The sequence below is a fragment of the Protomyctophum bolini genome, assembly GCF_963924005.1.
Source record: "Protomyctophum bolini genome assembly, chromosome: 12".
NCBI lineage: Eukaryota > Metazoa > Chordata > Actinopteri > Myctophiformes > Myctophidae > Protomyctophum > Protomyctophum bolini.
The window spans coordinates 6,027,348-6,039,596 of NC_137873.1; the positions used below are offsets into that span (position 1 = coordinate 6,027,348).

Consider the following 12,249-nt stretch of genomic DNA (forward strand, 5'->3'; position numbering starts at 1 on the left):
ACAAGATCACTTGAAAATAATGTACCATGACAACAGAATTATAAATGTCAAGAGGATGATGTCAGAAACTCTGGCAGCAGACTAGCATAAGAATATAAACATGTTTTTTTGTGTGCGACATTATTAATTACTACCAACTGGACCCTCCCCTATGACAATGATCACATAATACATTTGTGTCGTTATTCATTTAGACAAAATGGTGCAGAATCAGCAATAAGACCTTTATTAAGAAAAAAGAAAACAGAGGAAAATAACAGTTGTTAAGTTTAAAGAAATATAAAATAAATACAAACAATAATGCCAGCAGGGCCATAACAGGGGAAAAGAACAGACAGTGTATTGTCTTGTGTTATATAGACTACTTATTGTTACTATGAGGATTTATTTCATATGGTATAAGGGTTCTTCGTTTTCAAGTCTGTATTTGTGGCATGGAAGGTGAAGGTACATGACCAGGACCACTGGTTGATGATTTACTTTGTTAGGCATGATGCAGGGAAAGAAAGTCGCTGTACCGCCTGGTTAGTTCATCCAACTGCTCCGCTGGGGGGGGGGAAGAGAACACACACACACACACACACACACAATTTACTCGAGAGATGACTTCTGCGCACCCGGTTACATTTTATAGCAGGTGCGTATAGGTCCTGGCAGAACAGCAAACGTTTTAAGGAAGGAGGAGAGACCGCCTGAAGAAGGCCGAAAGGCCGAAACATTGCTACGACTCTTAACAACATAGAACTTCTTCACCCAGCAAGTGGCGGTGTGCGGGTCTCTCCTCCTTCCTTAAAATGTTTTATTTACGTCATCATTTCTCCTTTCATCGTCAATGGCAAATATTGAGACTTGTGGAGACAAGATTTAGCAGACATTTGACCTAATGTCCCCTTTCATTGTCAATGGAAAATATTGAGACATGTGGGGACAAAGGCTGTATAGGGCTAGCACCTCTAAAACAAAAAACAGTTCTCCACTCTGTGGGGTTCAGGTCAGCCAGGCCAGTTGGCTGGTCAGTTAAGCACAGTAATACCATCGTCAGTACACCAAATACTAGTAGTTTTGTCACTGTGGGTACAGTATATCCATAAAGCTTGTCAACGTACGGACGCACACAGTGCTGTTGTCAACAGCATCCAGTGGCCATACATACAAACAGTAACAACAATGCCCGGGCAGAAGTTTGATTTTTTATACAGTGATTTGCTCCAGGGTAAAAGTGCATTAAACTGAAGAGGAATTTCTATTTCATGCAAATGGTGTCTATACATTAGCAAATTCATATCTGATCTTGAGCAGAATGCCAACAAACATTTAATGTCAATGCTGCCATCTCTTATCACCACCCTTCCCTTTCATCAAAAACCCATCCTGAAAACCTGCAGTCCTGCATACTGGTACATCACCTGCAGAGTGTGGAGATGCAGGTATCTTCTCAGGTCAATTCTTCTTTTCACGCATGCAGATCTTAGCGTACATATTTGCTCAGCATAATTTGTACACATAATACACCCCCTTGATACATATGGCCCTGGTGTGCCGCTGTATTGTGTGTGTGTGTGTGTGTGTGTGTGTGTGTGTGTGTGTGTACTTACGTAAGGTACACTTTTCTCCACGGTTCCAGTACAGAGGCTTTGTCTTTAGATTGCTCACTCTGTCAGTCATAGACTGAGAGGCCTCTGATACTTCATTTATCATTTCTAACTCCTAATAAATAAGGGAGAGCAACAGAAGAAAGAAAAAAAGATTTAGGTTTACGAGGGAAAACCTTTTTTCTTCCGTTATAAGAAACGTGTGTTTATTTGTACGCGTGTATTTATGTATAGTACTGGTTACTTACCGTTTGGCAGGCTTGCAGTAGCTGGTGCACCCTGCGGAAGGTGTCCATTTCTTTGCTAAGACTGGGGGGGGATCTGTTGCAGTAAGCTTTGAGGTCTGTCTCGTAGACATGTCTGAAGGCACCCATTAGCTGACAAAGATCACATACTGCCACACGCAATGCACATGGAGACAAGACTCCAGAACCTTGAGCTTCACTTTGTAAGAATTCACACTGTAACGAATGGTAGGAAAGAACAATGTTCAGACCACTGCTGCCAGTGACATCCATAAACAAATATAAATATAAATAGATGGGCCTACTAGACAGACATCACATGCAAGATAAAAATGTTAAATCATGTTTTATTTATATGATCGTACGCTACCTTTGAGGGCGCAGTAATATGTTCATTTGAAGTACAGAATTCAATATTTTTAGTGTTGCCACTTTCACCTCGAGTCAGTTTTACCTCCGATTGTAGCTGCTCCAATGCAGTCTGTGTGGAATGGACAAGAGTTACAACATCTGCAGTCTCCTCTTTACTCAGCATGCAAGATGATGTCTTCAGATCCTTGCGTGAAGCCCTGAAAAAACTAATATATTAGATGACGGTCCAGCAGAGGAGAACACATTCAGGAAATCACATTCGGGATCGGTTGTTGAGAGTTAAGACCAACAATAAGATGTGAATAATAACTTGAGAATAAAGAGGGAGAGCGTGTACAATAACTTGAGAATAAAGAGGGAGAGTGAGTACTTCATGTCAGCTGGCCAGGGGTCGAGTGTAGGTTTTAGCATGTGTGTGAGATGGGGCAGAGTCTCAGCAGTGTAGAGGTCTCTCAGTAGCACTTCTCCATCCACGTCCTCTTCAGTAGGCCTTGCGGGGCCTGGGACCAAAGTTAATAGTTGTTCCAGAAATTGAAGCTGTTGCCAAGGGCCTGCATTGCCCTGGTTGGGGGGGGAAACAACTCATTCAGACAGACAAGTCAACAAACAGACAGACAGTCAAATTAATTTATGCTGGCAGGGGCAGACACAAATACATGCAGCAAAGGTCGACATGAACGGGACTCGAACACACAACGCGCTGTCAGGCCAGAGCCTATATGTGGAAAGCGCCTGGCCCGCTAGCCCAGCGGGCGTCCCAGCAGACATAATTATTTTTCTTTTTTTTTTATCCCACGATTTTACAACCCATTTTTTTAACCCAGTGTCAATTATCTAATGCAATCCCTCCAAGCCAACCTTGGGGGTCAGCGGACTGACCTCATGCTTCCTTCTATGCATGAGGAGTCCAAGCTGCTTCTTTTCACCTGACAGGGAGTTTCCCCAGCCGGATGTAGCGCTTGGAAGGAACATGTTATTCCGACCAGTTCCTTTCCCCTGGGGAAAGGGGGTAGGTACCCTCATGCTTTTTGTGAGGGTACCTACCCTAGGGGACACAGGGAGAACATGCAGCTTGCAAGTCTGATAGAACCCTACAAACCCTCCCGCACACTCAGATCAGCCAACGCAGGGAAGCATTTTATGTAGACTTTATGTATTTTATGTACTTAGATAGCATTTTATGTAGACTTATAGCATTTTATGTAGACATAGCACTATAAAGTATACATAATGCATAGTTTCATTATATAGACATTCCACTGTTACTTAACTTATGTATGATTCATGATAACTACTTTCTTATGTGATGTATTGCCATACTTTCTGTTCTTGCTTAATGTAAATCACTCTGGATTAAGAGCGTCTGCTAAATGCCTAAATTGTAAATTGTATGCAAACTCCACACAGAAAGGCCCTTTTGCCAACCCCACCTAGGGCACTGATGAAACACAGGAGGAAACACCCCACAGCGGGAATCGAACGCAGGACCTTCTAGCTGTGGTGCGACAGCACTACCGACTGTGCCACCGTGCCACATCATTTCTAATGGTAAGAGAACTTCATTGCAAATAGCGTTCTAAAAATAGTTGCTGGCTTTCTATTCTTATTACTATTCTACTGGTCTCACCCTGATGAGATCGAAGTCATCTGCTTCGCAGAGAGTCAATTCCTGCCCAAGAGCTGCCATTTCTGTTTCAAGGAAAAAATAAAAAGGTTAATGCCTAAAAGGTCAAAGTGCACGAAAAATATTGACCGTGTGCACATACTGTGTGCATAATATAATATACACAATACTGTGTTTCATTAGTTCCCTTGATACATCTTAAAATACCATTTAAAATCAACAATTATGTGAATTCAGAAAAAAGACCACCACCACCTCACCTTTAGCCAGAACATCAGGGTCTTTGTATTTCAGGGATGACAACTTCAGATTTGGATTTACGCTGTCATTATAAACAGAAAACGGAAATAGGGTTTTTCTTCGAAGGTAATAGATAAAAGCTTTCTCATTCATACCTTTTAAAGATTGGAAAGATAAATTAAATACATACATGGTGCAAATCCAAGCCAGGATATCTGTGCGTTGCTGAGAGGGAGTGCACAGCAGCTGCTGCATACTGTCAGCATCTTGTAAATACAACCCTTCAACCAGGGGACAAGACACCGCCTGAATGATAAACACAAAAACAACAAATATGTTGAAGTACTTCTCGCACTTTTAAATCGCCCCCCTTCATGACTAACATTTTACGACATATATTACAGACTATGCTGATTTGACGATGTTATGCTGAAAACGGTCATTTACCTGCAAGGCAGTGTAAATATTTTGAGCAAGTTTGTTTTCTTTCAAAGCACCCGCCATCTTCCAAACAAATCTGTCGACTTAAAATGACGCCATTTATAGCATTGTTACGTTAAAAGTGTGGGGGGGGGGGGCAATCTCAGGCAACACTAGTTGCCAGATTGTGCAAGAGAAGTAAGTAAACCAGGCAGTGGTGTTGAACATGAGTAAGTACAGTCAGTAGCCCACAGTGGCCCCTTTTCCACCGGTTCAGTTCTTTTTGGTTCTTAGTCCATGAGCCAGAGCTCCAAAATTGAAACGTTAATTATGAATTGAGTGTGCAAAACCATACATATATTAGATTCTTATCACCATTAAACTTCCCCAATTGAGTACTTACACGAAGACAATTATTTATTGTATTACACATTTTACATTTTTAAATATGCAAATGAGGCATTATGTAGGAAAATATGCAAAATAAATAAAAAATAAATAAAAGCTACTACTGTGGAAGGGTTATCAGGTATTAATTTACTTGTATTGATCCTATAAACAATTTAATATAGGGTATAGTTTGCCCACCAATTTTGGCAATTTGGGCCACACACACACACACACACACACACACACACACACACGCACACACACACACACACACACACACACACACACACACACACACACACACACACACACACACACACACACACACACACACACACACACACACACACACACACACACACACACACAGTAGGCTTACATCGTCCATTTGAAATAGCTCTGATCTACAAGCTCACGTACAAGGCATCACACGTGTTGGCTGTTGGCCAAATACATATTCATCAGGGGTCCATGGGGCGGCAGTGGTAGAGCGGCCAGATGTTCGATCCCAGGCTCCCGCAAAGTTAGTGTCGAAGTGTCCTTGAGCAAGACTCTGAACCCCTAATTGCTCCCAGGTTGTTGCCTTAATTGCATGGTTTCCTTGTGAATGTAATGCAATTCAATTGTGAGTGTGTGTGTGTGTGTGTGTGTGTGTGTGTGTGTGTGTGTGTGTGTGTGTGCGTAGGTGGGTGAATGAATGTAATGCACAATAAATATCTAAGGTCACATTCACACCAGAGAGCTTTGCTGCCATTAAAACGAATCCTGCTTGCGCATTTTCACAAAGTGCACTTCGTTTGGCAGGTGTGAAGTCTCATTCGAATCTTAATGTGTATCAAAGAACCGCATTTTACTCCGAGCAAAAACAGGGGTTTCACTTCGCTTCCAATGGCACTTGATTATGATTCGGTGCCGGTGTGAATGCAATCCGCATTAAATAAATGAAATGAAACAAACAATGTATGGCGGGTGAGGAGCTGAACACAGTTGGAGACGGAGAGAAGGCATATTTTACGCAGCGCAAAGATGTCCCGTTACCGTGGATACTAGACGTGGTCGAATGAGGAGACTGAAGCCCTGATCGAAATGAGGACGAGTACATTAATCAATTGCTTAAGAAAATAAAACACATAAGGGGGCACGGTGGCACAGTTGGTAGTGCTGTCGCCTCACAGCTAGAAGGTCCTGGGTTCGATTCCCGCTCTGGACGCTGTGGGCGTTGGCGGAGTGTTTCCTCCTCCGTGTCATCAGTGCCCATACCCAAAGGGGGATTTGGCCAACAGCCAACACGTGTGATGCCTTGTACGTGAGCTTGTAGATCAGAGATATTTCAAACAGACAATGTAAAGTTGTGTGTGTGTGTGTGTGTCCCACGCACAGTACACACTGTGGGCTACTGACTGTACTTACTCATGTTCCACTACTGCCTGGTTTACTTATTTCCCTTGCACAATCTGGCAACCAGTGTGGCCAGAGATTGCCTGGCTGTCCCGCACGAGACAGCCAGGCCAGGACACTCCATTGCATTTGTGAGTAAAAAATGGAAGTTGTGTAGAGTTGTCAGTATCGTCAGAGAGATAGTTCAAACGGCTGAAAGACACCTGGGGCAGTTCAAAGAGAAGTTAATTATCGTCTATACTCTGGTCTCTGGGACAAACAATTAAACTGCGTTTATCTTCCTTCCAACTGATTGGTTTCAGGTGGTGAGTTAGCTAGTTGTTAGCTACCTAAACTAACCTATAGGCTACAGCTGCTTACCTGGTAAAACATTAACTATTCAGTATAAAGGCATTATGAGTCAATGTGTTTGTTAATTAATGCGGAGCTGTGTTTGAATTTATTATGCTAATACCTACAACAATGCAGGCCTATTAGGCCTGCAGGTATTAGCATAATAAATAGCTATATCCTACTTAATACTATAGGCCTGGCCTATAGTAGTAAGTAGGCTATAGCTATAAGCTCATTTAGGATGTGTGTGTGTGTGTGTGTGTGTGTCTGCATGTGGAACCAACCATGTCAATATAATATATCGTGTGAATATTTTGAGAAATGTAAAGGGTGTGCAGACTATAGTGCTGCCAGAATTGGCCAAAAACGATATTCGAATATTCCTTTTAAAACACCACAATTTTCGCAATGATTTCTAATGTATATGATTTTAATATGAATATGAATATTGCAGTAAAATATTTACAGCTATGCTGTAAAACATTCTCTTTCTTCATGGTCCGGTCCTGCATGGGCCGTGATTGGTGCTGAGAAATGCACTCTCTCTCTCGAGTCTTAATTGCGAGATCAAATGAATGATTCATAATTATCGTAATAGCCACATTTTTGTATAATGTTTTAGTTTACGTGGCACAGAGTCTCGCCAGAACTCGCACAGCAATTTTGTTCTTTAAAAAAAATTTCAAATCTTAATTTAAAATATTAAATTATTCTTTAATTTTTTACCAGGAGGGACCCCGGCCTCCAGGAGGGACCCCGGACACCAGGAGGGACCCCCTGGACACCAGGAGGGACCCCGGACACCAGGAGGGACCCCTGACACCAGTAGGGACCCCGGACACCAGGAGGGACCCCGGCCTCCAGGAGGGACCCTGGCCATCACCTTACGCACCCATGATGAAGTCACGTAGAAGACTGCTCATGGTAGGAACCTAGTCTTTTTTTTGTACTTATTTTATTCTTCTTTTTTTTCCCTGTCGCTAATGTCACATTCTGTACTGAGTGCGGGTAGAATGTGCTATAGGCACTTGAATTAGTCCTCAAAAAGTCAAAGAAATCCCCAAGGTACTCAAAAATACTCCAAGAAATAGTCAAAAAATACTCAAAAAGATACTCAAACATTTCCCACTTAGTTGGAATACTCAAAGTATTGACAATGTCAAGTCAGCGTCATTTGATGCAATCAATTGCTTTTATTCACCTTAATTGTGTCCAGAGAAAAAAAACATGGAGGTGGTTTCCCGTCAAACAACTGTACACCCTAAACTGGCCAGGTTGGCTACAGGTCCTCTTAGCTCCAGGTACAGCCCTACAATGACTCCTGGGCAGTGGCAGCTTTCCTGCTTATAAAGGCCAGGCCCCTCCCACTAGACCCAATCATCCCTGTCTGAAACTTACAAGTTACAATCCAGTTTAGCCCATGTCCAAAGACAATATATATAATTCCCATAATGGTATAAACACCTTGCAGTCTATTGACCATATTACTCAAACGAGTGTTCATATAATAACTCTTCTCTTTAAACAAAACCCACAGATGGTATGGTCCACTCATGGACCAATCCACATAAGGCCGCCTGAGACACTCCTCTGGTGCTTTGCCTCTGCCCAGAAGTCAGGGAATATACTGTGGTAAAACAAGAAACACAAGTCATAACCTTGATACATACAATGGTAAATAATGAAGAAAAAATAACAATACATTTGGAAAACAGCACAGGAACAATGTTAATACCAGTTTTAGTGTGTGCACTAATGAACGAGGCCCCTGGCTATTGTGTCATGGTGTATTGTAGTGGAGTGTTATGAGTGTGATGTGCTGTTAGTGGCAGGGTGAACTGCCACACGCTGGTGGCGAACAGTGACAAAGTCCTGGTCGGGAAGTTGGCATGAATGCACTGTAGGCCTACTCGGGCAACAGCCCAGCTTTAATGATCTCAAATCCCTTTATTTTTAGATCGTTTTTTTAGTAATAGTAGCCTACAACATAAACAATACAGAGAGACAGTTGTCACTGTACAATACTTTAAAACAGTTGTCATGTTGCACACATGCCTAATAGCTTTTATTTGCGCTGCACTCGTTGAAAACCATCTTATTTCAAACTCCAGCATGTCACTCTCCAGGCCAAAGAATAAAAAATAAATGTGCTAGGTTTAACGCACGGCATGCACGGCTTGCATGAGCGGGAACGAGCGCACGCATTCAGGCACATAATGCACGCACTAACACAAAAACGCGCAAACCAACACACACTTACATACCGAATAGACTATTCCTATGAGGCTATGAACCTAGCTTTTTGGCTCTTCCAGTCAGTTTTCTTTTAATGGGCTACAGCCACAACTCATTGACTTCTCTAAGGTCTTAACCCATTCTGGGTGGGAACCCCTTTTGGTGTTAGCACTATGTTATGCTTTAGCTATTGAAAAATAGCAGATCTACAAGCTCATAGGCATCTACGAACATGTAGGTCTGCTGTTTTTGAAAAATCGAAGAGCGACTGACATAGAAGACATTTTTTAGAATCTGATCTCAGGTCAGAATTAAAACTGTCAGGATGTAGAAGACATTTTTTAGAATCTGATCTCAAATCAGAATGAAAACTGTCAGGATGTAGAAGACATTTTTTAGAATCTGATCTCAGGTCAGAATGGGTTAATGTTTAGCCTGTGAGACAAGCCTGCTGTTCCTGGACAGTTATTGATCACCGTAAACGGGGGGTGTGTCAGCCGTTTTATGGTCCATCAGCAGAACCGGGCCTCCTCTGGACAGATCTCATTAGCACGGCAGCCGGCCGCCCCCCCGTCAGTCATCAAGACAAAATGTCAGAGGAAATTGGCACCTTTTTGCCCTCGAGTGCAACGAGAATTCAAATGAGCAGCAGATCAAACATTTAGCAACCACAGACGTTTCTTTCTTTCTTTTGTGTCATGCAGAGCCTGGATTGGCTGGTTTCAGGAGTATAGGGCTTTCAAGATTACAACATGCAAGTTGATGATGCAGTAAATTGTCATATAGATAATTGTGATTCAGAATTTAATTGTGTTTTTGGCATTGAACAGTGGAATATATGAATACATTTGTATTAATGAATCGTACCTGGGTCTCCCACGGGGAAAGCGGTTCAAACCCCACTCCTGGTATAGTCTTTGCCAAGTAGAGTGTAATGCGGTGTATATCAATACAATGTCTACTTACCTATGCCGTTTATAAAGTTGTGACACTATAGCTGTCACAATCACAAAGTAATTCTTTGTACAGGAAAAAGCCTGGGAACAGGTTAATCTGACACCAGGATGGCCGAGTGGTTAAGGCGTTGCATTTAACCCATTCTGGGCGGGAACCCCTATTGGTATCTTACCCCCTCAGACTCTCCACAGCTCCGTCTGCTCTCCACAGAGAGTAAGCAGAGCTGTGATCACCTTATTCTTGGCCCTTCTCGAGGGCAGCAACTGCAGCTCCCAAAAAATGTACACTAGCTGTCACAAAATCATACACCTTATTCGAGGCTTTCTCTTTCGATAGGAGAAAGCCTGGGAACATGTGCATCTGCCACCAGGATGGCCGAGTGGTTAAGGCGTTGCATTTAAGCTGCAATGGACGTAAGTCCTCGTGGGTTCAAACCCCACTCCTGGTATAACGTCTTTGTGTTTGTGGAGTGTATATCAATACAATACCATATTGATTTACCTATTTCCAATCTCACAATGCAGTCTCCCATAGCCAGACTCTCCACAGCATTTGATACAGACGTATAGCATGTTATGTAGACAGCACTATAATTGCATTTGTATGTAGTCATAGCACGTCATAGTACATAATGTATAGCATAGTATAGTATATATGTATAGTTTATATGTATAGTTTCATTATATAGATATCCCACTGTTACTTTCTTAGCTTACGCATGTTTCATGATAAATGCTTTTTATGTGATGTATTCCCATGCTTTTTTGTTCTTGCTTAATGTGAATCGCTCTGGATTAAGAGCGTCTGCTAAATGCCTAAATTGTAAATTGTACAATACCATATCGATTTTCCTATTTCCAATCTCACACTGCAGTCTCCCGTAGCCAGACTCTCCACAGCTCCGTCTTTTCTCCACCGAGAGTAAGCGGAGCTGTGATCACCTTATTCTTGGGGCCGATTCATACTCCTGTTTCGGCGCTGTAGTGCCGAAATGATTTCGGCTCGTCAGAAAATTTCAGTAGCACCGAAGAGCCGACTTTAGGACGGTACCCGCCCCCCCGAACCTCAAATGACGTCAAATTGTAGGCTCTACAGCGCCGAACCGACTTTTATTCGGCTCTAAAATAGGAGTATGAATCGACCCTTAGTCCTTCTCCAGGGCAGCAACTGCGTCTCCAAAAAAATGTACACTAGCTCACAAAATTATACACCTTATTCAAGGCTTTCTCTTTTGATAGGAAAAAGCCTGTGTGCATCTGCCACCAGGATGGCCGAGTGGTTAAGGCGTTGCATTTAAGCTGCAATGGACGTAAGTCCTCGTGGGTTCAAACCCCACTCCTGGTATAACATCTTTGTGTTTGTACACTGTATATCAATACAATATCTAATTATCTATTTCCAATCCAATTCTCCAAGTTTTCACCCAGCTATGCCATTGCTGTGATCACCTTATTCTTGGCCCGTCTCGAGGGCAGCAATTGCGGCTCCCAAAAAATTTACACTAGTTGTCACAATGTCATACACCTTATTCGAGGCTTTCTCTTTCGATAGGAAAAAGCCGGGGAACATGTGCATCTGCCACCAGTATGGCCGAGTGGTTAAGGCGTTGCATTTAAGCTGCAATGGACGTAAGTCCTCGTGGGTTCAAACCCCACTCCTGGTATAACGTCTTTGTGTTTGTAGAGTGTATATCAATACAATATCTACTTACCTATTTCCAATCCAATTCTCCAAGTTCTCTCCCAGCTATGCCATTGCTGCGATCACCTTATTCTTGGCCCTTCTCGAGGGCAGCAATTGCGGCTCCCAAAAAATGTACACTAGCTGTCACATACACCTTATTCGAGGCGTTCTTTCTCGATAGGAAAAAGCCTGGGAACAGGTGCATCTGCCACCAGGATGGCCGAGTGGTTAAGGCGTTGCATTTAAGCTGCAATGGACGTAAGTCCTCGTGGGTTCAAACCCCACTCCTGGTATCAACATCTCACACTGCAGTCTCCCGTAGCAGGTCTCCACAGCTCTGTCTGCTCTCCACTGAGAGTAAGCAGAGCTGTGATCACCTTATTCTTGGTCCTTCTCCAGGGCAGCAACTGTGGCTCCCAAAAAATGTACACTAGCTGTCACAAAGTTATACACCTTATTCTGAGGCGTTCTCTTTCGTTAGGAAAAAGCCTGGGAACATGTGCATCTGCCACCAGGATGGCCGAGTGGTTAAGGCGTTGCATTTAAGCTGCAATGGACGTAAGTCCTCGTGGGTTCAAACCCCACTCCTGGTATAACGTATTTGTGTTTGTAGACTGTATATCAATACAATATCTACCTACCTATTTCCAATCTAATTCTCCAAGTTTTCACCCAGCTATGCCATTTCCTGTGATCACCTTATTCTTGGCCCTTCTCGAGGGCAGCAATTGCGGCTCCCAAAAAATGTACACTAGCTGTC

The 12,249-nt window shown here is 42.8% G+C and overlaps 1 protein-coding gene across 1 annotated transcript; it reads right to left on the reverse strand.

Moving 5' to 3' along the window:
• Positions 1-250: 250 nt before the first annotated feature.
• Positions 251-4,583, reverse strand: LOC308325453 (HAUS augmin-like complex subunit 7). The gene is made up of 9 exons (XM_080777944.1): positions 4,521-4,583; positions 4,264-4,379; positions 4,094-4,155; positions 3,837-3,898; positions 2,580-2,770; positions 2,292-2,406; positions 1,841-2,053; positions 1,596-1,707; positions 251-546 (listed from the first exon to the last, which is right to left on the reverse strand). Exons 1-9 carry the CDS (start codon positions 4,575-4,577, stop codon positions 485-487), a joined length of 990 nt encoding a protein of 329 aa, XP_080634070.1. The 5' UTR covers positions 4,578-4,583; the 3' UTR covers positions 251-484.
• Positions 4,584-12,249: the final 7,666 nt, after the last annotated feature.